At 41.3% G+C, this 22,793-nt stretch overlaps 1 protein-coding gene across 3 annotated transcripts; it reads left to right on the top strand.

Annotated features, from left to right (window-relative positions):
• The first annotated feature begins 234 nt into the window (after positions 1-234).
• Positions 235-22,636, top strand: adam19b (ADAM metallopeptidase domain 19b). Of its 3 annotated transcripts, none has more exons than XM_032554209.1 (23): positions 236-664; positions 850-959; positions 1,085-1,155; positions 9,883-9,961; positions 10,175-10,251; positions 12,541-12,742; positions 13,339-13,404; positions 13,758-13,829; positions 13,928-14,094; positions 14,963-15,047; positions 15,179-15,318; positions 15,437-15,614; positions 15,697-15,786; positions 15,963-16,158; positions 18,058-18,166; positions 18,246-18,468; positions 18,679-18,756; positions 20,022-20,130; positions 20,253-20,376; positions 20,494-20,584; positions 20,689-21,039; positions 21,140-21,240; positions 21,552-22,636. In XM_032554209.1, the coding sequence occupies exons 1-23, from the start codon at positions 559-561 to the stop codon at positions 21,556-21,558; spliced, it is 2,832 nt and encodes a 943-aa protein (XP_032410100.1). In that variant the 5' UTR covers positions 236-558; the 3' UTR covers positions 21,559-22,636. The 3 variants fall into 3 exon arrangements, with proteins under 3 accessions (XP_032410101.1, XP_032410100.1, XP_032410099.1); XM_032554208.1 differs by having other exon boundaries at positions 237-664; positions 847-959; XM_032554210.1 differs by lacking the exon at positions 21,552-22,636 and having other exon boundaries at positions 235-664; positions 847-959; positions 21,140-21,244.
• The last annotated feature ends 157 nt before the right edge of the window (positions 22,637-22,793 follow it).

Genomic DNA, 22,793 nt, shown 5'->3' with positions numbered 1-22,793 from the left:
CTCACCACGCAAAAACAAACAAACGAAAAGGATTCCCGAAAAACTAAAAATCAGAAGTGAACATCAGGACCTGCTGTGTGAACGCAGCCATAGTTCGCTTATGCCTCTGGCCGACTTAGCCTTTTAACGAAATGAGAATCCAAATGCGGCATTTGAAATACCAGTAATTAACCACAACGTTTCAATATTAATAAATAAATAAAAAATCGACAACTGTGGTGATTAGTTTTATTTCCAGCCCGCTTCACGCCTACAGTGGACATTTTCTCGCCGTACCTTTACGTGCTGGTCTCTGCCACAGTATTGCTCGCTGGAACATCCTTTCATCACATCCTGGGTTTGCCTTTCGACAGATCAATGTCCGTGCGTGGTGAGAGGGGAGGGGTTGGAAATGACAGAGATGTTCTCTCTCTGCTCTGCTGCTCTCCAAGCATCCCATTCACACTGCGCGCAGCGGCGGCGGCTTATCACGATGTCTAACTGGCGACGCTTTCTCCATCTGATGTGAAACACCAGCCTGATATCCGTCTCGGTGGGCTCGGTTGTTTTATCAGGAGAATGCGTCCCCCTCCTGTCGGTTCCGTGCGGGTCTCTCTGTGTCTCTGCCTCACAGTTTTTCTGCACCGAGTCTCTGCTGCTGGCTCTGAAGACGCTGTTTATAAGGGTGAGGCGGTTTTGTTTTGGGGGGGCTTTTGTTTGTGCACGCTGGGGATTCGTTTCCACTGCAATTTTCCTCTTCGGGATGCGGTGTCAAAATATGCATTTGTTGGAGATTATTTTTAATTAAATAGACGAGAATGCAGCTTTGTCCTGTTTATCCCCAATTCTTTGTTATTCCCCCTGCAGCAGAAAACAATCGGAACAGATTGAAAGGCGTCCTCGAACATATCCAGAGTTATGAGGTTACCTCTCCTGTGTGGCTGCATCCTCGTAGACACACCAGATCTGCCAACAAAGAGGTGTGTGTGTGTGTGAGAGAGAAATGTTGGATATTTACCCAACTGACAAAACAGCTGAGATTTGTTCTCATGTGAAGCCAGAGTGTGTTGCTATGGCTGAATCTCATCTGTTTTATGTTTTCCAGCATCCGGCAGAGGTCCAGGTTCTGATCTCAGCCGAGGGCCAGCAGCTCAGGATACACCTGGAAAAAAACGAGTGAGTGTACCTTCAGGAAGCCACAGCATCATTTTTGTTTTATTTGCATTAGAGACATAAACTTAAGTATATTTTATTTATATTTTTTGGTAGCAGGCCAAAGTGTTAGATGATGTGTAAATTTGTTTTACAATCGAGGTTTACCCCAGAAAAGCTGCTGAGTGGTTGGGCTGCACTAGGGCAGTCATTCATCCAGCAGCCAGTCGTGTTTTTGAGTTAAAAAATGTTTCAAGTTGACAGGAAATTTGAAAATATCACTTAAATAATTATGTGTTATTGAAGGATTGGAAGATTAACACCTGAACAACAACAACAACTATAAAGTCTTAAAAAATGCAAATATTTTAAAAAAGACTTTAAAAAATAAGCAATGCTTAGCCTGGTGGGGGCACAAGTAAAGCCTGATGGCCCGCCAGGCTTACAATGCACTGGAGTCAATAGTCAAACAATAGTCTTAAAAGTGTGGCAGCCCCGTTTACTCAAATGCCCATAAATAAAATCCAGTCTGCAACAAATTACTTCCATCAAATTAGTTTAATCCAGTCCAAACACGAATAATTTAATCTCAATAAAAATGTGTCCAGTGAAATGTGTTCGGCTAGAGAACCTTAGTGAACAAACAGCATCATAAACACCAAGAAACACAGCAGACAAGTCAGGGAGAAAGTTGAGGAGAAGGATGAACATCTTACAGAGCACTATAATTCATCCATTCAGTCATCTTAAAATGGAAAAAGTAGGCACACTTGGCTTCTTGGAGGAACTGCAGAAACGCGCAGCCCAGGAGGGAGAATCTATAGCGCACTCCCCAATGAGTGGCAAGAAGAAACTCACCGGTGAATGAAAGCCACAAAAAGTCCTTTTACAGTTTGCCTCAAGCCACATAGTCGGCTGGTCAGATTATTTAAATCAAACGTTTTGGACTACATTCGATGTGCTAATGTGCGGTGGAGAACCTACACTGTGCATCACTGTGAATCCACAGGGTGGAACGTGGTGGCAACATCATGCGGTGGGAAGCTTTTCTTTACTAGGGACGAATAAGTCGGGTTTGACGATGTTATTTGATCCAAGGTAAAAGGAATGGAGTCGGGGGCATTTTTTCCACTGCGTCTTCATCTTGGTTGTAGCCTGTCAACAGATCAGCCTTCTGTTGCATCTGTGATTTATTACCCTTACAGCTAATTTGCTCCACATTTGTTTTGTAAAACAGTCGAGAGTGAAATTTTCTCTAAGTAACACTAATGACAACCCAAGTACCACCAGTGGTGCTTGAGAACCATAGGATTACGGCATCTCAGTCATCAGCGAGTCGACCTGCTTGCCCTTGTTTGTTTGACCAGATGTTCGCTGTGACATGGACGCGTTCACAAGGTCAGCGCCCCCGGTGGGTGATGACGAGAGGTGGGGGTCGTGGTGGACGACAGACACCCGATCCGTCCGCCTTGAGCTAACAGGAAGTGAGATTGTGCCTCTCCAGCGAACATCCTGCAATCTGATGTAGCGGTTCCTGTCCGCTAACAATGAGACGATGGCAGAACGAGAGCCGAGTGTCTTACCCCTTTTTAATCGAAAGTTTGCAGGGTAGGTCTGCGTTTTACGATAAACGAACTGAGGTTTTATCACTTGGATTTGAGCCAGCAGACAAGTGGACAGCAGAGGCTTTATGAACGTCAGCCACGGAGTCTGCTTTTGCCCTCGAGTGTATTCCTCATTTGGATTCTCACAGAGCTGCGTCTCCAGTGAGTCTGGATGAACGTTCCTCCCCTACCCACCCACCCCGAGGGATTTTCCCCTCCGCTACTTCGGCCCGGCAGGTGGTCACACTGTTAGGGCCCCCTCCACCTCCCACTGGGAGAAGGGATTTTCATCAATCACAACCTGTCCGACCATGTGTGCTCAGAAAATAGAGCAGGAGCGATGACTGATGAAGTGACGCCTCTGAGGTTTTGACATAGATTAGATAAAACTTGTACAGTCTGTTTCTCAGAACAGGATGGAGAAGGTGTTAAGAAAGGATTACAAGCTGTTCCAAGAAAGAGGAAATCCAACCTTTTACTCGCAAAGAGAAAACAGCATTTTGAAATCAATTTTGTGCAATTTTCCTTTGTTCTGGGTCAGAAAAAGGTCTGAACATTTCACTTCTGCTGTAGTTTCACTTGGAAAAGGAAAGATATCCAGTTAGGTTTTGTCCTGTTGTATTTTTGTGCGTTTGTAATAGCTCGAATGCTGCACTTCACTTAGAGACTGCATTTGCTTCATTACGTGAGCATACTTAACAAAATTTACACTCATCATAACTTCTAACATTTAATTGGATCCTCGAGAGTTTTATGGTGTCTTGCAGCCCATCTGCCTGGCACGCAGATTTAGATTTAGTGCACTCTCACAGCGTAGCTTGCCAGCCCATGCTGTTAAGCACCACAAGTCATCATTTTTACAACTTTTCCTTTTTAATTATGTTTGGGTTTGGAGCTTATTGTCTCCATCTCGGTAACAGCAAAATCTGTAGCTCAGATTTGACTTTACAAAATGTCTTTTTTCTAAGTATTTATTCAGAGAAGAGGAGGAAGTCGAGAAAAATGTTGTCTGAGAAGTGTCGCTTGAAGACCCATTAAACAGGCACCATTCCTAGGGATTTAAAAGCGCTTTTTGCTGATTCCAGACTGCTGAGTTTCACCATAGCGGGACCTTGAAATTCCTTTTAAGTTAATAATGCTACACATGTGGTGATGTAGAAAGAAAGCTGAAATACTCCAGCAGCATTGATAGAGTGTTATTGTCCACAGTTGTTTTGAACAATTCCTCAATCCTTCGACAAAACTTGCTTCCAGCAAATAGACCTTGTTTTTTTTTTTGGGCGCTGTCATCAGTTTGCTTCGTCATGGCTCACCCATGTTGGATATCCTCGCTCTAATATATCATGATATTTGGTCTTTAAATAAATATTTATCATTCATATCTGACTAATCTTTGCTGTTGGACAAAAGGTTCTTGAGGTGAAGAAAACCAACACTGATACCGCTGTTTACTAAAATATTGTGCTCCAATAATTCCAGGGTTCTTTTAAGCCTTAATTGACAATATGTACTTACTTTGAAACCAAAGATTGTTTCCTTTGTGTCATTTCAAACTAGTTTTCACATTCTTCTTTCACCTTTGACGTCAACACGGTATTTCTGAAATACTCAGATCATCCCATCTCCCATCAGCAACAAAACTCACTTGACTCCTCTTCTGTCCCCGTTCTTGTGCTTTGCTAGAACTCCGGCAAATCATCCTCACCACATCTATATGCCTAAATGCATTGAGTGCAACAATACTTTTTGTTCAAGTTCCTACAGAATAATTCTGACACTTTCTGGAAAGAGCCTGCTTTTTGTTTTTCATCCTTTAATTTTAGCACTAGTATTATGTTCCCCCCCCATCGCAAATCATTGTTTCGCCCCTTTGTTTCCCAATAAAGACTCCCAAAGTACTTTTGATTCGTTTCCAATGCTGAGACGCAAATGGCTGTGAGACTAAAAGCTTGGCCGGGGAAGACTGCAGCTTGTGTCGGGGGGAAGATTAATGATTTTTCAGGAGCAGCCAGATGAAACGCTGCCAGTAAATACATGGTAGTATCCTGGCTGCATCTCTGTATCCTCTCTGCACCCAAAACTGTGTTACAAGGTCAGCAGATAAATGGGAAACCTAAAGCAGCTGTGAAATGATCTTGATGTCATCCTTTTTATTTGTCTCTTGTGACGCTCCAGGGCTATCTTTCTCCAGCTGTCCTTCTTTTCTCCCCGCTTTACCTCATCCTTTCTTTAGCCAATCGCAGCAACAAAACGTGAAAGAAAACAGAAGACATTAGTGTTTGTCAGCGTTGGTTTTCTTTATGGCCAGAGTCCAAACCCAATCCATTTCTGTCCTTCCCAGTCATTCTTCTCTGTCTGTGTGTGTGGGGGCGTGTGTGTGTGTGTGTCTGCCCGAGCTTTTATCTAAATGAAAGGCCACAGCGCACTTGCGTTGGGCTGATTCGGTTAAGAGCAAGGCGTGGATCAGTGAGAGCAGGCTGACTCAGAGTGCACGAAAGGTAATGCAACTACACCGCGAGATGGAGAGGAAGCAGTGGGAAAGGGCGTGTCATGGACCGGAGGAGAAGGGTTGAGCAAGGACGAGCTGAGAGGAAAAGTTGCGACAGTTGGGGTCGGTTTGGGCGTGAGTTATATCTCTCTGGTTCAGACAGGACCCGTGTGGATTCTACCTCTTCCTCCTCTGCCTGACTTTCTCCATTCTTCAGCTTAGTGCCCTTCCTGCACATCATTAAGTGCATGAACCTGAATGTAGCACTCCCTTAGGAAATGCGGCCATTGTCTCTCCTCTTTGCTCTTTTCCTTCTCCTTTAGTTCGCCCTTATCTTGTCATGTCCTCCACCGAGCAGCTCGGAAACTGGAGTTTTCTCACCTCGCCTGACGCTCCCCGGGACTCCAGTGTAAATAAACGAGCCCGGCAGCGAGGCTTAGGGAGTCGGCGGCCACACGCAGACAGATGACATCCGCAAGCTAACTTTTACAGACTCAACACCACGAGAGAACGCAAAGACGGTAGAGCCGATGGAGTGGTGAAAGCTGACGCGTAATATCATCTTTATTTTTAGTTTTTTTTGCTGCGTTGACCCAAAACATCATCCGCACTGTCCAGAAATGTATTTTTTCTTTTGCTCTGCGTCAGCCATCTTTCTCCTGACCCCCTACCTCCGTGCAGTGATGTCATCTGATACTATGAGAGAATGCAACCCTCTGACCCTGTTGCATTACCCCCCCTGTGTTCCCCAACCCTGTCCCCACCCATCACTATCTCCAAAGTACATTAGCATTACTCCCCCACTCCGTCTCTCTCCTGCCAACGTTGAACCAGCTCTTTGTTTCAGCTTCATTTGCTGGACAGCCTCGATTCCAGCAACATTGCTGTGCTAAATCACAGCATCTGTCCAAGAGCTGGAAGGCATCCAGACGTCGCTGGCCGACACATAGAACTTTTACAGTCTCACTTTGAAAGCCCTCATGGTATTTACTGGAATGCAAATAAGCTAAAGGCTTGAAGTTTTTCTAAAGTCAATGGGATGCGTTTCAGGCTGATTGGCTCAAACTTGGCAGTGGAATGAAGTTCGCGGCGCCTGGCCATGCTTAGCTGTGCTGGTCCTCGCTAAAGTGTTTCATCCCTCGCAAATTTATTTTTTACATTTTATCATGTTGCAAACTTCTGTTTGTTTTAGTGGGATTTTATGTGCTAAATCAGTATAGAGAAGTGCATAGATACTAAGTGAAAGGACAATTAACTGTTTTTATTTTTTGTTGTATTACACATAAATCTAATCTACAAGCCAGGATTTCTACTTATTTGTATTAATGAGGTATATAGAATCCAAGGAGGATTTCTTGTGTTAAATTTGTAACCACATGAATATACCTTGATCAAAATCCTTGTTTTGTAGCTCCTTCTGTATGTTTAGGATCTCTGCTGGAAGCTCCAATCGACAATAGGCACTTCACTTTTTCTGCAAGACAAGAATCCCCACAGCATAATGTTGCCATTACTGTGGCAACATTATGCCTTTTTTGGTTTTCTGTTTTGGTTAAATGAGCTTATCTTTACAAATCAGAATTATATGTTTAAACTCACCTGGCAGTGTTTGCAATCTTTAATGTTTGATACGTTTATGAATATTGCTATGTAAAATTAGTCAAATTGACATTGTGCCTTTGGAGCGTACATGGTTGTTGAAAAGGAAAATAGTTTCTGTTACGCAGGTGTGGCACTGCTGTTTATTCCAGTTTTTGATCACCAGTCGACACCTCCTATGTGTCAGGAAATACTGAGACGAAATGAAACTGCTGATCACGCCCTCTGTGGTTTAGTGTGGCACTTTTACCTACTTTATTTTATACACAGGTTAACTGAATTAATCTATGGTACATCCCCTATTGATGATAAGAATGAGCATGCCAACGTTTGCATTCTGGTATGTAAATGACCATAAAGATAATGCAATATGATATGTGCTGCTTTGATTGGATAACACATATACTTTTTTAATAAATTCTGCCAAACACCATTGAGAACCGACAGGAGCTGCACCAGGGTGTAACAAATGTTTTGCTAGCGGTAGAGGCTAGTTGTATAATTTCATAGATGGTGTGTTTTGACTACATGTCACGCTGGGGCAGGTTATATAGCCATCAGTCTGCTAGTGTACACAAACGGTTATCCCCAAGGATTGGTATGTCAGAGTGGTTTTGCTCAGGCACAGAGCTGCTGATTGGCGTGTGAACAGAAGCAAGAATGGAGACGGAGTCATTTGTTTCTTTTTCAGACGACATAATTGCCCGTCATGTAGCAGAGCTGTGAAGTAGCAGCAGGCTGAAGTTGAGTTTGTTGTTCATTCGGTCTCTGAAAACCGCAGAGCCTTAATGATAACCCAAGATCAGGACTCCTTGATCAAGTGCAAGAGGTTGCAAAGCTAAAGGAAGGCCAGATGAGGTCAGGAGGTCAAATCCAAACGCTGAGGGGGTTGCCCTGTTTGCGATGACACATACCCACTGACTGATCAGTTTTAAGTCCTCTGTGTGGGACATGTATGTAATTATAGAGCCTCCTCTTTCTTAGTGGATGATGAAGTAGTTGTTTCTGTCTGTGGCTTGCTTTGTTGCAGATTGCATCAACAGGCTGTCATTGTTTCAAGTGGCTTGCCTCCCTCAGGGCGTCTGTCGGGGGACGGAAAAGACTTCCCTTCATTTGTCCTAATCACGCTATAGAGAAACAGATATTTTGGGAGATCTGCTCACTTGCATCCTTATGAGATGCAATTTGTATGACATGCATTGTATGTAAAGCAAGCAGTGTGCTAATTTGGCAAATATACATGACTGGAAACTGGTGGACACAGATTAAAGATGTCTGAATTAGCTATTAAAGTGGTCTGCCATTTTTAAGTGGTGTTTGGATTTCACTAGAAATTTCCATGCTAAACCATCAGACACTTCGGCCTGAGTTGACTAATACTGTGCTAATGTTCTGAGCTCATTGTATTGATTATCAGACTTGTTGATAATTCCTTAGCACAGTTAGTCCTCTATTAGCAGCACCAGTTGATAGAAAGGTACTTCTTAGCATTTTATACATTCAAACACTATAACACCACGGTCCCTAAAAGACATTGTACTGAACTGAATACATAGTTTACCCTATGAAATACGAATGTTTACCAATGCATCATCATCACTACAACTTATGTAGAAGCCATATTGGACATTGAGGTTTGCTTGGAGATGGAACTTAATCAGGAAATGTTTTAGCAGTTATTTCCTCATTCCGAAGTGAGTTATTAATGTAGTGTCTGAATTTCAAATGGAATTAAACATTCCTCAAATGGTGCAGTAAACATAGAGCACTTGTACAATAGATTGGTTCAAATGACCAATTATGACAAGCAGCCTGAGCTTTCCTAGCAATGCCATGCTAATGCTAATTCGGCTGAATTTATTAGCCTTTTGTGAATTCATACACTGTAGCAACACATTCTCTAACATTGATTTTCCAATAAGTAGATACAAACAGGTTATCAGTGCAGCTATGAGCTTAGCATACAGCTTGAATTTAAAAAAAGCCCCCGTATTTCAATTGAATTACAACTTCAGAGAGAGATAGTGGCTTAGCTTTTAGCAACGCTAAAGCTCAGAATGCTAGCTAACATTCGGTTCGTGTTAGTGAAAGGACAATTCATTTCCAAATTCAGTTGTTTTATTAATTAAGCTAACTTCACCCAGTGTTTAAAACAACATCAGTATTGTCTTCCAGCGTTTGTGCTGCAGCATGAAACAGATAATGAATATAAAAAAATTAAACTGTACAATATCTAATGCATTTCAGACAAATTGGTCTGAGTCACAGCTGTTGCTTGATTTGGTAAATGCATCTTTCACTCTAATCTCAATTTGCTGCACTACTGATTAAAGGATTCTAAGTTCAATCTTAGGAAAGAAAAATACTCTTGGAGAGGCAGAGCAAAAGAAAACCATCTGTAGGGCAGACACAGTTTATGAATGAAAACAGGAAGGATGGATTGAGACACAGTTGGAAGGAGCACTACAGGAAAAGAAGCATCAATGCTGGTCTGAGTCCAGAGGCCCTTGCTGAAACACACACAAGCACGTACACGCCCGCGCACACACACGAAGATGGAGGATAAGACAAAAGTAAGGCTTTACCCAAAGCAATGTTTTTTCAATGTCCAGACATGCATGCAACCTCCACTGATTTATCAGCCTCTGCGGTGGAGTCAGACTTGTTTAGTAAATGAGAAATTTTATTGTAGAAAAAATAAATCTGGAGCACGGGGAGCTAACTCCGTCCACAAAAAGCATTTTTACCATTGAGTTATACAATCACGGGAGCAGGTGAAGGAATTCAGGAAAACATATATAGATTTATTTGAACACTTATGACATCTTTTTTGTGCTTTACTATCTCGGATTTACTTAAGAAAATCTTTAAAGCACTTTGGTTCAGTGAGGTTATCTCCCAGAACCGCTTGAGATACAATGTTCTCTTTTGTTATCTTCGTTCCTTCAGCTGTTGCTTATTAATTATCGCCCCCGGTTCACGTTCACCCTTAAGGTCTCTATATGTTTTGCTGCTCTGTGTCTCGAATGTTTACGTCCTCTTTGTGTTGACTGCCTCCAGACAGCTGCTGGCCCCTGGGTATCAGGAAATCTGGTTCAGCCCTGATGGAGCTCGCCGGTCCGCTTCTCCTGCCAGCACCGTGAGTCTAAAGAAACAGTTTTATGCTCCTAAATCACACAGGAAAAAACGTTACATTTTTGAGAAAAAAGGAAGAGTCAATGTGAACTTGAGCAAATCAAGTGAAAGTCAGCATCGGTGTTAAATGCAAGTGTTTTTTTCTGAAAATACGAGAACATTACATTGAAAACGGAAAACAAAAAGCTGAGGGTTGAAACGAGACTTTGTTTTTCAGGAAAATTGTTTCTACCATGGTGAGGTTCTGGGCATTGAAGGTTCCAGTGTTGCTGTCAGCACTTGTTCAGGGATCAGGTAAAGAAAACTAACTTTATTCACAGAACGTTTACAGATGTCTTGCTCCTGCTGTGTGCTTTACTTGTGCATTGAATTCACAAAGCAGACTGCAGTTAATATATAGATTCATTCTCAAAGACGGGGCATTACAGCTTTGACGAAGGCGCAGACGTATCCATTAAATCTAGCAGATGGGAGCTTTTTCATTTATTTTGTTGTAGCAGGTTGCTGTTGTTTTCAGTAATATCACTTAGTCATAAAACAGAGATTATTTTCTCATCATTTATTTTTTTTATGTCTTTTGCTTCCTGGTTACGAAGTACCTGCATAATGCACTTTAAATGAAGGCAATTGAAAGCACAAGCAGACTCTGGTTAGTCTGAATTTAGCAGGTGTACTTTTGAATGTTCACCTAATTTTTTTTTACAAGTATTATAATAAGAGTTCACAGAATCGAATGTTCAAAAAAAAAAAGCTCCTCAGCCCTTAGAGAGTCGAGCATGTCGTCAGATTTGAGGCTGGCGGAGAGAACAGGTTTCCTTTAACTAACAACAGGACGTTGTGAGTGGAATCTAGTACTATTATCTATTAATCTATTACTTGTAATAGATTAAGTTAAGCTGTGATAATGTTTCTGAGTATTCTAACTATAGATGTGCCACCATCATATCCTGATGATGAAAACTTTTACAGACAATCCCCTTTTTTTTTTTTTTTTACAGATATGAATGTCAGTCAATTAAAATAGAATTGCAAAAAAAAAACATAAGAAGTGAATCTTGGTTTTTATACAGATTTATTTTATTCAGAGTGATATTTTTCAAGCATCTATTAAGAGTGTGGCTTACAGTAAGTTTTTCTAGTCATTAAATTGTATATTGTTTTATATTTAAATTTTAGTTTGTTTGTTTTTTTTAATCATTGATTTGAGATGTCCCACCTTGGTTTCAGGATTTTACCAATCAGCGTTGTGGATTCCCACAGTGCTGTGAAAATCCACCTTTTTTTTTTTTTTTTTCCCAATGATCAAACTGACTAATCATTCAAAAATGTAAAATGGACATTTTTCTGCTTTTTGAAATCAGTAAACTCGGGTTGAAATTGACCTGTACTCTTTAAATGGAGTCTGGTTAAAAACACTGATCACTGAACAGGTTTAGAAATAGAGCTGGTCTAATCCAGATGCCAAACAAAAGCTGTGAAGTGGCGCTACGCCACTCTCTGAAAATTGGGAGCCTATTTCAGTATGTCAGTAATTTGTGTCTTGGGGAACTTAAAAATATAACTGCTAATAAAGTAGTTAAAAATGATTTCTTTCTCTGTATTTAAATTTCCACAAACTATATAAACCACTGGGGGAAAAAAAAAAAAAAAGAGTCTTGACAAGTATGGTGATTCTGAATGAAAAACATGTAGGACCCCCCGTACATAGATAATGACAAATATCTAACGTTGAGAAAAAAAAACTGAGAGTACTCAAATTTATAAATCAATATAAACATATTTGGTATGCAAGAGGGGACATTTCTGAGAAGCTTGTCTGTGAATTGAATAATTCTTTTGCAAAAAAAAAAAAAAAGACTGCGCAAACACTTATACTGTGATAATGCTGGGGCCAAATGCTTAACAGTTCACAGTGTGTCTAATCTCTCATGTAGTCCATTGAGTCAGTAGGTCGTTGGCTCTAAAATCGGTTCATCGAGTACAGCTTAGCGTGGAGACCCGCTTTTTTTATTGTGTTTTTTTTCCTCCTCCTGCGGCTTCAGAGCTGCTGATGTTTCCCGCTTGGAGGCCCTTATGAGGGACCCTGCAACAAATCAAGTGTTTATGCGAGGCTGTACATCTGGAGGGAGAGTGAAGGAGTACATCTTCATGTCGATTCTTTTCAGGAATGCAAACAAATCAAAAGCGGGATGCCGATGTGTGGGCGCCCGACTTCAGCAGATGTTCTCTGCAGCTGCGCGACCCTGCTGTTGTGTACGCATGCTTATGCGAAGAAGCCAAGAGAGGATTGCGCTTTGGCCGCGTCTGTCCCAGCTGATCTTTATTTGTCAACAGCAGGAGGCATACACTTTTCTGTCCCGCCAACACGTAAAGTTGTCAAAGTGAAAGAAACCAAAATGAAATTTACTGGATTTATTTATTTTTTTTTCCTGTTTCAGCTGAAAACATGTTACTTGTGAAAATGTAAGACAGTAGAAAGAAATCGGTTTATTATTGGCACTGTTTCCTTACTGGTAATCATCGAAATCAATGATGCGAAATGATTTCCGTGATGATGGATGACTTTATGTGTCGTTTCCTCAGGGGACTGATTTCTCTGAACGAAAGCGTGAGCTACCTAGTAGAGCCTCTTCCTGATTCCACCGACGCCCAGCAGCATGCTGTGTTCAGAGCGGAGAGTCTCCGTCTGCCCGAGGGGAGCTGCACACATCACTATGGCGACGAGGAGCATCGGGGCGCGCTTAATGACTTCATCCGAGGAACAGTGTCGCCACGGATTGGGAGGGTGGGTTGCCATCTTGATGAGAACCCAAATTTTAAAGTGGCTTTCATAAATATTCCTAACCCTTAAACTTGTTCAGATTTTGTTATGTCTCAACAACAAATTTTAACGTATTTTACTGAGAATATTATGAGATATGCCAACAAAAAGTAGCTGACTCATAGGAATGCAGACAAAGCAAAGAGGGACACTGATGTAAGTTCTTCTGGGCTTTTGCTGCCAACTCTAGAGATAAAACCTTTTCCTCATTATCCATTTAGCTCAAGCTTCACTGTAGCTTTAACTGAATGTTTAAGTCCATGTGCAGGGTGAGGCCAGAAAGTGCTGCTGAGGTGACTTTTGAAGACATTTTACTTGGTGTTTTCAGAGTAAGGAGGGATTGAATAACTCGCAGAATTAAAAACAATGTGTCCTCTTTCTTTTATTTCTCCGCACTAGTGTACTACTTTGTGTTGCGCTGTCATGTCAAATTCATATAAAGCAAGTGGAAGTTTGTGGTTCCGATGTGACAAAACGCAAATACAATGTTCAAGGGGTGTGCATGCTGCTGGAGGGTAATGCATGACACTGTTAACTCATTAAACCGTCTTTGTATGCAGGAGAAAAGGGAGTTGATGCAGAACATGAAATATGTGGAGCTTCTGCTGGTTGCAGACAGAGCTGAGGTAAGGAAATAGGTTGGGAAATGCCCACATCTGGCCATATTTATCAGATGCTAATTGTGGTTTTGCATCTTTAAACATAGGAATTGGAGAGATATATGTGCAATTCACACGTGTTTATTAATATATCAATACATGATCAAACTTAGATTTTTATAAATTTCCATCTTACATGGTTACTCTTAAATGTTTAGTTGATAAACATGAACTATTTAACACATTGCACGGACTGTTTTTTTTCTTTTTTAGACACATCTCTGAGAAATTCCCTTTTAATAACTAAGATGGATTTAATCAGAAATGCAGCACATGCGTGCGTCACTTATGTGTTTATTTTGGTTCATGTTGTGTTGCAGTTCGAGAGGCACGATAGGAGTTTGGACAAGACAAAACAGAAGCTGCTGGGAGCAGCCAACTTGGTTGACAAGGTAGCATCTCGTTTGAAACGTTATTAAACACGCAAGATGTCAGATTTAGACTCAGTGCACCTGTTTGTTCTCTCCCCCCCCCCATCGTCTCCCCGCAGTACTACAAGGCTTTGAATATTCGTGTGGCTTTAATCGGACTGGAGGTGTGGACCGACCAGGACAAGATCGGCGTGTCCGATAACCCGCACAGCACCTTGGCGGCGTTCCTGTCCTGGAGACGGAAGGAGCTGAAAAATCTCCCCAACGACAACGCTCAGCTCGTCACGTCAGTGTCTCTCGCCATATGGAACTTAATTGTTTCCCCAAAAAGCTTCATCTCTGTGCTTCCTTTAACTGCACTTTTGTACATTTTTGCCATTGAGTACGCTACCTGTTGGAACATTTAGTGTGTATTTTATTTCAACTAATTCAAATTAAAAATGATCCGGAGGTAGCCAAAAGTTGATGGCAAAGTAAAAATGGCACAAGAAATCATATTAAGTAATATCCTAAATAGCTCCATTAAAAAAGTGATTCATAAAGGGATTAAACGTATCGGTGATGTTACGGAAATATGCGCAGACACGATCTTGTCTTGTTTGTTGCTAAGCTGACTTTTTCTTTCACCTCTGCTTCAATGCTGTGGTCGGTCACTTGCATCACTTGGAAAAGTATCTCATGTCTCGTCAAGTGTTTTTCTTGTCCTGACTTCCTTCTTTGGGATCCACCGGAAAACTGAGATGGAAGAGTCTATCATTTTTACATGAAAGTCCTTAGTAGCTCACAAGATGTAAAAACAAAATAATAATAAAGACCGGCTCTACATTGCTGCTTAGAACAGGCAGTCCAGAGTTGGATAACTACAGCAAACCATTATACCAGCTTTGATGGTTTGACCATGATTAAATCCTCTTATTTCCACTTGATGAAGTAAGCTGGTCTCTGGTTAATGATTGGTGCATCATGTGGATCACGACTCCCCTACCTGGCCTGGGTAAACCTTTTTACTCTGATAGACCTTCATTTTCAGATCTTGTTCATTTGTTTGTTTTTGTGATAAAAAAAAATATATTTGACAACTCCTTGTAAGTTCTCAGTCCAGTTGGTAAATATCTTGTGCAAAACCAGTTACTGATGGTGTGTTTTGTGTGTAGGGGGGTGTCATTCCAGGGCAGCACTATTGGCTTGGCACCACTAAAAACCATGTGCTCTGAATACCAGTCGGGTGGCGTGAACACGGTAAGAGAGAAAAACAAAAAACGCTACAATAATCCTAATTTTCAACCTACAACTCTCGCGTTCCACTTGCAGTTGCAACCGCATGTCCTTGTCGTTTAATTTTTAACCTTACGTCATATTTGAATGCTAAGGATCACTCGCCACAGTTTGTCGGGGTCGCCGCCACCATTGCACACGAGATGGGCCACAACTTTGGCATGAATCACGACAGAGATGGCTGCTGCCAGGCCAAGGCAGAAGACGGTGGCTGCATAATGGCCGCTGCCACCGGGTATAACGCAACAAACATGAAACATAATGTGAAATCAGGCTTTATCATTTAGAAAGAAAATAGGAAAGGCGATTCATTTTGCAGCTAGCATATGGTTTGTGTCTCTTCCGTCCTGCAGGTCTCCGTTTCCCCGTGTGTTCAATCCCTGCAACCTGAAGGAACTCAAGAGTTACTTGAACTCTGGAGGAGGAAAATGTCTCTTTAACCTGCCGAACATCAACTCGTTGTACGGAGGGCGGCGCTGTGGCAACGGTTACCTGGAGAGCGGAGAGGAATGCGACTGTGGGGAGGAAGAGGTCAGACGTGCTCTGTGTGCAGACACTTTTTCCTTTCCTTTCAGCATTTTTGATATTTTACACTGCTAAACTTTGTGAACAGGAATGCACCAGTCCATGCTGTAACGCCAACAACTGCACCCTTAAAGCCGGAGCCGAGTGTGCCCACGGAGTCTGCTGCCATAACTGTAAGGTATGCAGGTTAGGTTAGGTGGCTGTTTATGGCAAGGAATGAAAGAAAAGTAATTTTCAATTTTTTTTTTTATAAATGTTAACACCGTCTGTTTTTTTTGATTGATCACTACTGTTTTTAAGAAAGTTTGGCTTTCTTTGAATCATCTTATCTTCCCTCTGTGTCTCACTGTGAAGATAAAGAGCCCGGGAGAGCTTTGCCGAGGCACCTCTGGGCTGTGCGATCTGCCAGAGTACTGCGACGGAAAGTCGGAGTCGTGTCCAGCTAATTTCTACTTAGCGGACGGTACAACTTGCGCACACGGGCGGGCCTACTGCTACACGGGCATGTGTCTAACCCTGGAGCAACAGTGTCAGTTTCTCTGGGGGCGAGGTGAGTAAACTAGACACATGTCCTATGTGCAAATTTGAATGTTTCACAATTTGAGAAAGTTTATTTACATACCATTGTAATAGTATTATGAATAGCCTCCTAAAGCCTATAGGAAACTTTGTAACATACAGAAAAAGGGATCTTTGATCACTCCTATAGATCATACAGAATAATTTCTTATGACCTCTTCAGCTCCAAGATCATCATTTATGGCGTGGTTTTATCGCCACAATTAAAACTATTGCGCACCCAGCTGTGGCTATTTCCTTGTTGCAGGAGCCTATATCCATTCTGAAGCCAGCAACTGGTCTGATTAATGATGGGTAGGCATGGTAACTAAGCAACCAGCGCTGGCAAATGAAGAGGAGAATACTTAGTTGTGTTAGCTTTGGACAGGCTAACAACTAGCATACCTAGGCTGGTCATAAACTAGATTGGCCATTTCCTCTGCAGGCTACAATCACAGATACTGTAGGTTGGCTTTACTATTAGATAGGCTAGTGTTAGCATTGGAGAGGCTAGCCTGTTCAATCCGTATTCAGTTTTATGACAGAGACCACTAAGACGTCCTACTTTTTCTATGAGTCCATGATGCCAGTCACTAATAAGGTTCTCCGTGGATTTTGGTAGGGAAAAAGGCCCACAGCGTCACCGGCTCTCCGTGTTTCTTAACAGCGGGCAGGAGTTTTCCACAAGCACGTCCCTTCTTTATGACCAGACCCACCTGGAGTGTTTGGTTCATGTTGGAAGGTTAAGGAAGAGATGAGCAGACATCATTACAGAAAATGTGTTTTTGCTTTTTGCAACACTCCTGAACAACCAGTGGGCAAGTCAAGTAGACAGAATCCAGTAGTTCTTTTGGAAAACTGGTGGCCCAAAGTAGTTAGATAGCAGTGAGTATTGGATATGTTTCTTTATATTCCCTACCATCCTGCTGACAGTGTGCTGGCAAGATAAACTTGACTTGATTCCTTATCCAGTCTAATCATTTCCTAAGTTACAAATATCAAAAGACATCATATATCTTCCCCATTTTGAAGAGGAATAAGTTAAAGTCGTCTGTGTCACATCTCATCTATGCGTCAGGGGAACAACAATTCATTACTAATTTAAAGTTCCTAAGATCAACCTAAAGAGTAAGCCCCTTGAAAACCTTCTTTAAATGTTTCTTCTCAGAAAGTGTCTCTCTCCATGGATGGAAACCGTGCTGGAAAACTTCTGCTCAATGCTGCGCGCTTAAATTTTATGATATTTTTAAGTTCTTATATTTTTGTATTTACTACAGCTACTAAAAAGCCACTTTTCATATAGTAAAGTAGTTTTTCTGAGTCTTGAATAATGTGTGGATGAAAGTGATGAAGCAGTAGTTCAGGCCAATTTCCTATAAAGATTCTGATAATCTTACCCATTCACATTCATTTCAAATACAAGCCAAGTGAAATATCTTTAGACAAAAGCACCCAATCTGTATTTTTCTTTAGATGCAGTCAGGTTATTGTGGATTGTGTTCAGGAAACAATCATTTTGATATCTAAATTGCTCTATTTTAAAACCTTTTTAAAGCATCAGCTCTTAACTTTACATTAGATGTTCGTCTCTCTGCTGGACTTAATTACACAATTAGTCAATTATTTAATTCTTTTGTATTATCCTATAAAACCTCCAAATATTGAGGCTGTTTAGGTGAAGTGAGCTGCTTCAATAATGTCCCCTAATCAGCCTCTGATGTAACAGAGTCTTCCTAGAGAGTCTTTGATGCATCAAAGGAGTCGTATCAGAGGCAGAAGGGAGCCCATCTGGTCTTCATCAGGTGGTCACTGATCACAGAGGGACAAGTGTGTGTTTGTGTGTGTTTTGTATTGCTATTGTGATTTTTTTTTTTTCTTTTCCAAACCACAGACGCGCGCCCATCCCCTGACGTGTGTTTTAAAGAAGTAAACAAAGCGGGGGACATGTACGGCAACTGCGGCAAAGACCAAGAAGGAAAATACAGGCGCTGCAGAGACAGGTGAAGATTCAGGAAAAATTCAGGAAGTGTTCCTTTGGCCCTCCTTCGTCCAATGTGCGTCTTTATCACTGCACTCCAGGGATGCAAAATGCGGCAAGATCCAGTGCTCTGCTTCCGCCGCCAAGCCCATCGAGAACAACGCAGTCCGCATAGAAACGACGGTCAAAGTGGACAGCAAGAGGACCGAGTACAAGTGCCTGGGGACGCACGTGTACAAGCTCGGCCAAGGGGACGAGGAGCCGCAGGGCGACACTCTGGACCCGGGCCTGGTCATGACGGGAACCAAGTGTGCTGATAACTCTGTGAGACGCGTGAAAATATGCTAAATGGGATTTCCAGAACTAGCGAAGTGTGAAATCCTCTGTCTTTGAAGTGTTTTCTGTTTGTTTTTTTTTTTTATCATCTTCTTTTTTTTTTTTTTTACTGCATGATTATTGCATTTTATTTTGCCACTTCTCTAATGTTCTTCCTCACAGAACTCTTTTTTTATTTTTATTTTTTACCCCTAACAGATCTGCTTTAACGGAGAGTGTCGCAATGCATCGTTCCTGAGAGCGGATGAGTGCAATGCCAAGTGCCACGGACACGGAGTAGGTCCCAGTGTGTCGCAGCAGAAATGATGGATTTATTTGGCTGCTGGCCTATAATTATGGAAAGTAGCCGTCCTTGGCAGCGGGGCCAGCAGAACTATTTCAATTATTTCCCTTTGAAAATACAACGCGATACTGTAGGAATCCTACTACTAATGCTAAGATGCAGAAAATGAATAGTCGTGCTGAAAAATATTTGGAATCCCAATTATCACTGCATTTTTGACGTGCACAATAGTAGAGTCGCATAGCACTGGCTGCCGTACTTGGTAGCGTCTAATTTTTAAGGTGCTATTGAAAGGATAAAGTGAAATTATGAAAATTTGGGTCAGTTTCTTGTTTTCCTAATATTCTACTGCTTTAATTATGAGCACAGTCAAGTAAGAGTGTCAAAGGTGACACTTGGATGGACCGTGTGGGAGCTTCTTTCTTTTCTCCCAAATGTTACCTGCGTTACGTACTGTTACCATAATGTAGTAGTTTAACGATTACTGAAAATTTTACTATTATAATCTCTAAGAGGAGAATTTAGAGAGAAGGCAAAATACACACCCTAAAAATGTTTTCTAAATTTGTATTTTTATTGTCAAATTTGATTAGGTTTAAATCCCTAAAATGCTTCAAAGGGAATATATCATTTTTCCAACTTCTCAGTCATTTTCAGACATGTAACTTTTATATTTCCCATATTCTAAGTTAAACAATGTTTGAAAAAAAAAAAACATGAAAGAAAGAAGCTAAGCACTACTAAGATCCCAGCTGTTTGGTGGATGAGGAGAAATCCGTCTGGTTTACTTTGACAAGTTTCCCTGACTTTCCCTCCACAGTAGGATGTTTTGGGAAAGTAGAAATACTCACTCCTTTTTTTGTGTCGGTCACAAGCTGTGCACCCATTCAACATATGTTTATTTTGTTTAAAACAGTTGGCTGTCTTTGTTCTGCATTTTTAGAGAAAACCTCATCGTTTCTATATGCCTGCCAGTTTTAGAGGCGTTTTTCTGAAGGCTCTTTTTATGTGATAATTCTGCTAGAACTACTAATGTACTCTGAACAAACAACGGTAAAGCCAATGGTGACTCACTTGTTTCACGCTTTTAAGATAAGGCGTTCCTGTTGTTGAACATGACTTAAGTCAACTTCAAATCTAATCGAAGGAATTTCGTCATTCTAAAATGTTTGCACCTTTTTCTGTGGTTGGAATAAAGGCTGACGTTTTCAGGACAGTGGCCTCCCATGTTCATGTTTCACGTTTTTTCTCTTTCCAGCTGTGCAACAACAACCATAACTGCCACTGCGACCCGGGCTGGGCTCCTCCTTGGTGCAACCAGAGTGGGCCTGGGGGGAGTTTGGACAGTGGACCTCCCAGGAATCCAGGTACAGAACCCAGCTGAGGTTTCATGTGCTGCCATATTGTATAACTTTATTCCCAGTAAATTAAATCTTCGTCCTGTACTGAATGTTTTTGTTTGCTTTTTATTGTTATACTCCAATAATAGGCGTTCTACTGCCATCGGTGCTTATTCTGGTTCTCCTCGTGGTATTGGCTACTTTCGGACTTTGGTTCTGCTACAAACGTAGACTCGGCCCACTGAAGGCCTTTCCTCCATTGCCAGTGCCAAAGTATGTAACGTCACAACGATAAATACCAAAGATTTACAGCAACAGGTGTTGATATGTGTTGTTCCCTTCCGAGTTTCATGTTGTATTTGTAGCCGCTGTGGTTGATTGATCTTGTAGATGTTCAGAAGCAGCTGAAGATAAACCCATGGAGACTGATTCTCACGTCATCGGTCATGCCAACCCAACTTTCCTAGCGAAGCAGGATTTGGTAATTAAGAGCATTCGTGTGCATAATGACGGCGATATGAGTGTGTGATGCGTTGTGTCTTGGTAGAAGTCCTTGAACTTTGTTGTTTTCTTTTACGCGGACAGTCTACACCTCATCCGAGCCCGTCGTGCTCAGGTAGACCCAAACAGGCGATAGTTCGGCCGGCGGTGAAGCCTCCGCCCATCCCTGTCTACGCTGCCGAGCACAAAGACATCAGAAAGAAGCCGCCGGCCCCCTTCCCACCTGCAGCTCGTCCTCCTCAGAAGCAAACATCTCCTCAGGGACACACCCAGCCTCTCTTTAAGGCAGCTCAGGACGCTGGACAGAGACCCAGCCAGACGTCCCCAATATTTCCAGGGCCTCCATCTTTACTTTCTCAAAACCCTAAAATACAGGTGCGACCGGACCCTCCGAAGAGACCTCCGCCACCCTGTCCAATCAACAGGCAGAGTGCGGTAAGTCCGTTTGAGCACACGTTTGCGTAAACATCAGAACTTCATTTTATTTTATTTTATTTTATTTTTTCTTTATTTATTTTTTCTTTTCTTAATTTAGGATCACCATATTGTTCATGTGAAAAGACTCCAGTCTGCAAATAAGGTTCTGCGACGAAATGACGCTTTGGCTCCATCTGCTGGTCAGAAAATGTCAAACAGGTAACGTTTTCTGAAAATAGTCTTGTACGATTAAACTGTTAGACTTCTAAACTTCAACTAACTTCAATTTGTTTTTGTTTTTTGTGACTGGCCCAACATAAAGTAGCGCATAACAGTAAAGTGGGTCAAATGCTCAGATGTGTCACAATTGTGCACTGCATCTTTTAATCTGAGGCAAAATCCCAATAATAAAACATTTGATGTTCCAAAGAAACATAAAAAAGCTTAATGTGTTTGAATACTTATGGAAAGCACAGTGGTTTATGTGTTTGTTCATCTCAGCTTCTTATTTTTGCACCTCGTCTTTCTAGAGTTTAAACTGGAAGCTCAGGAAGGAACTGGGACCACCCCTTGTATCCAGAACTGGACTGCCTTGTACTGTTTTTATTCCAATCTGCAGTACTATGGACTATGTGAAATACTTGATTGTGTATTTACACTTAACGTGCACTGAGGTGCTGCAGAATAGATGTTTCGAGTCGAAGATCTAAAGCCTCACTAGCAGTTTGCAAATGAACTTGTCTGCTTCACGTGAAACCACCAGAGCTGTGAATTTTATTCTGTTTTTTTGTTTTTTTAAATCATTATTATTTTTACTTGAGTGTGCTTGTTGTGAGTGGAAAGTGTTTCAAGTATTTATTCAAGAAGAGGAAAATAATGTTTACAGTCCAGCCTACGTACCAAACATGGTACTCCTAAGATCATCAACCCAGAATGTCTTATATGTAGAAAACATGTGACCTTCTTACATGTGAATGATGTTGGGTAATAAATGGCTTTTGGGTAGTTTCAGGATAACTGCAAAAATCTCACAAGCATGCTGTAAGTAGGATAAATGATCAATGTTAAGAAATGTAAAGGATGTTTAGGTGTAGAGGTCTTTTTTTAATTTTCATTTTTTTGTTGTTGTCATATTGCAGGATGTGCATCAAAGTCGTAGGGCATTCCACAATAATCAAAATAATTATATCATCTATGAAACCTTTTCGAAGTTGAATAATAAAGCGTCACTTTAGGGTACCTGTTTTATCCCAAATAACTTATAATTTCTCATTTCGACTCAGACAATCTGATTTTCCTTTTTTCTGTTCACTTATAGCAGTAGTTAAACTGAGCCATTCATATAGTCGACCAAAACCACAACAATGATTGTAATGATCACATGTGATTGTGTAAAAAGTTCAAGAAAAACTAACAAATTTGGGGAAACTGCAGTCACGTTTTGAAATGCAACGTCGTTCGTCCAACTATTTTCTCAAAATTGTGGTAATATTCTTATTCCATTGAAATAACTCTGTCAAATGGCATGACTTACCTTGTCACCTGACCTATGCAAATTGATGCTGCCAATGCATCTGAAACTGGACTTCAAATAATAAACAAATGTGCAAATGTCTTCTGGTGTCAGTCTATGAAACACTTAAGAACGCATTTTTGTAGTTTGTAAGCACAAAACTTGTCGCTCTTAAGTGGAAATCCTCCAGTCATAACCCTTAATAAACTATTCTGTGTCAGTACTCTCAGTTAGCCTGCAGGGGTCCACACGCTGCCAG

Source organism: Xiphophorus hellerii, chromosome 23, assembly GCF_003331165.1.
Source record: "Xiphophorus hellerii strain 12219 chromosome 23, Xiphophorus_hellerii-4.1, whole genome shotgun sequence".
Taxonomy (NCBI): domain Eukaryota; kingdom Metazoa; phylum Chordata; class Actinopteri; order Cyprinodontiformes; family Poeciliidae; genus Xiphophorus; species Xiphophorus hellerii.
Note: the sequence above shows the minus strand (reverse complement) of the source record. Positions and strands in the feature narration are given on the sequence as shown.